The 1,709-nt window shown below is 65.5% G+C and overlaps 1 protein-coding gene across 1 annotated transcript in view; it reads right to left on the bottom strand.

The window, feature by feature from the left end:
• Positions 1-7: 7 nt before the first annotated feature.
• The window catches only part of LOC103916614 (huntingtin-interacting protein 1-like), a 16,724-nt gene continuing 15,022 nt past the window's right edge, over positions 8-1,709 (bottom strand). Inside the window, exons 17-20 of the mRNA XM_009323625.1 lie at positions 1,473-1,596; positions 1,192-1,253; positions 470-581; positions 8-135 (exon numbers count right to left, since the gene is read on the bottom strand). Of these exons, the coding sequence (XP_009321900.1) occupies positions 125-135; positions 470-581; positions 1,192-1,253; positions 1,473-1,596 (309 nt within the window). The 3' untranslated portion in view covers positions 8-124. The remainder of the gene's footprint in view (positions 136-469; positions 582-1,191; positions 1,254-1,472; positions 1,597-1,709) is intronic.

Genomic DNA, 1,709 nt, shown 5'->3' with positions numbered 1-1,709 from the left:
GGAGGATGTGTGCTTCAGGGTGGCTTCTGCACCGGTTTATTGTGGATCTTCCCAAAAGGCTGCACTGAGCTGGGTCCCAGCCCGCCGTGGGGGTGTCCCCTGCAGGCTGCTTCCGCCGCGGGTGTTAATCCGCAGCTGGAGAGGGGAGAGAGGGTAAGGGGGTGTGGAGCAACGCGGTGTCCCCAGCATCCCTCCGCCCCATCCCTTTGGGACCCCAGGGTTTCACAGGGCAGCAGAGCCCCAGCAGCACCCAAGCACCCTGCCCAGGGGCGATGCGGGTCCCACAGGCACAGGGCAGGGTCCCCGTGGCTTTGCCCATGTGTGCCGACTATCCCCGGGCTCCGCTTGTGCCAGCCAAGAGTGAAACCCACGCCCGCTCGCTGCCTGGACTGCAGGCAGGGCTTCCCCATCCTACCCTGCTCCTTCCCAGAGCAGCTTCCCGGCCGGAGCAGGACTGGGATCCACTCACCGTCCTCCTCCCAGCCCTCCGCCACTCCTGCCAGCTCGTAGTGCTTCTTGCGCAGCTCCCCCAGCTTCTGCCGCTCCTTCTGCAGCTGGTTTTCCAGCTCCAGCACTCGCACCTGAAGGACATCAAGCATGCCATGGCCACCCTGCGCCCTGGCGCAGCACCCAGGTGCTCCAGCTGGCACGGAGCCGTGCGGGGCAGGGCACCCCGCTTTCACACCCGTTATCTCCCCGATATCAAGCCCGAAGACCACCGAGGTACACCCTGTGAGTGCTCCAATGGCAAACGGTCCTGGGGAGGGGACGGAGCTCAGGTGGGCGCTGCCTGTGCAGGCAGGTGAAGGCAGAGCGACCCGCGTGGGCCACACCGGGAAGGGGAATTCCCTGGGGATGCCCCGTGCCAGGTGGAGGTGGGGGCTGTGGGGCAGGCCGGCGGGCACGCAGGAGCAAGGAAAAGGCCTTGGGCTGTTGTGCCATGATGGGGACAGCGTCGGGGAAGGTTCGAGGACCAACTGCATGCGGCTCCTGGGCAAACCCAGCCGTTGCTTTCACACCTTGGGCTTTCCCCGCAAGCTGGAGGTGCCCGGGGCCAGGCAGCCGGGCAGGGTGCCCGCACCCACCGCATTTGGTGCCCCCACCCTCCTCTCCTACAGCCTGGGCAGCCTCTCGTTAGCCCAAATGAGGCACCAGTGGGTGCATCTCCTAAAGCGTGGGGGAACCTCCTACCTGTGAGTCCATCTCCTGACGCTTGATCTGGGTGAGCGTCATGCTGGAGAAGTCCATGCTGTCTGTGGAGAAAGACACCACCAGCCCCCCTCGAGCTCCGCTCCCCAGCTTGGACCCCCCCTGGCAACTCCCACGCCACTGGCAGGGTCTGCCACCACGGGATATGCAGGCAGCGAGGGGCAGCCGCAGGCAGAGACTACCAGGGCACAGACAACCAAAGATGGCGAGCGCGAAAAGCAGAGGTTTCGGGGCAGGTCTATGCTCCCACAGCCCCAGCTTACCTTTCTCCTCCACCTGTGACTTCCCAGCCTTGGTGGAGGCCACCACGCCGGCCGTGGCCTGGTTGACGCCCCGGGAGGCTTGTTGGAGCTTGCAAAGGTTGGCGCTGTCTTTGTCTGCCTTTACCTACCGGGGCAGTGGGGAGGGATGCGCTTACCACCCGCCGGGCGAGCAGAAGACCAGCCCCACGATTTGGGGAGACCACGCAGTGCCTGAGGGTCACCCCAAACCAGGGCCAG

This window comes from Pygoscelis adeliae, unplaced genomic scaffold, assembly GCF_000699105.1.
Source record: "Pygoscelis adeliae isolate BGI_AS28 unplaced genomic scaffold, ASM69910v1 Scaffold325, whole genome shotgun sequence".
Taxonomy (NCBI): Eukaryota; Metazoa; Chordata; class Aves; order Sphenisciformes; family Spheniscidae; genus Pygoscelis; species Pygoscelis adeliae.
This window is presented reverse-complemented; position numbering and strand designations above follow the sequence as displayed.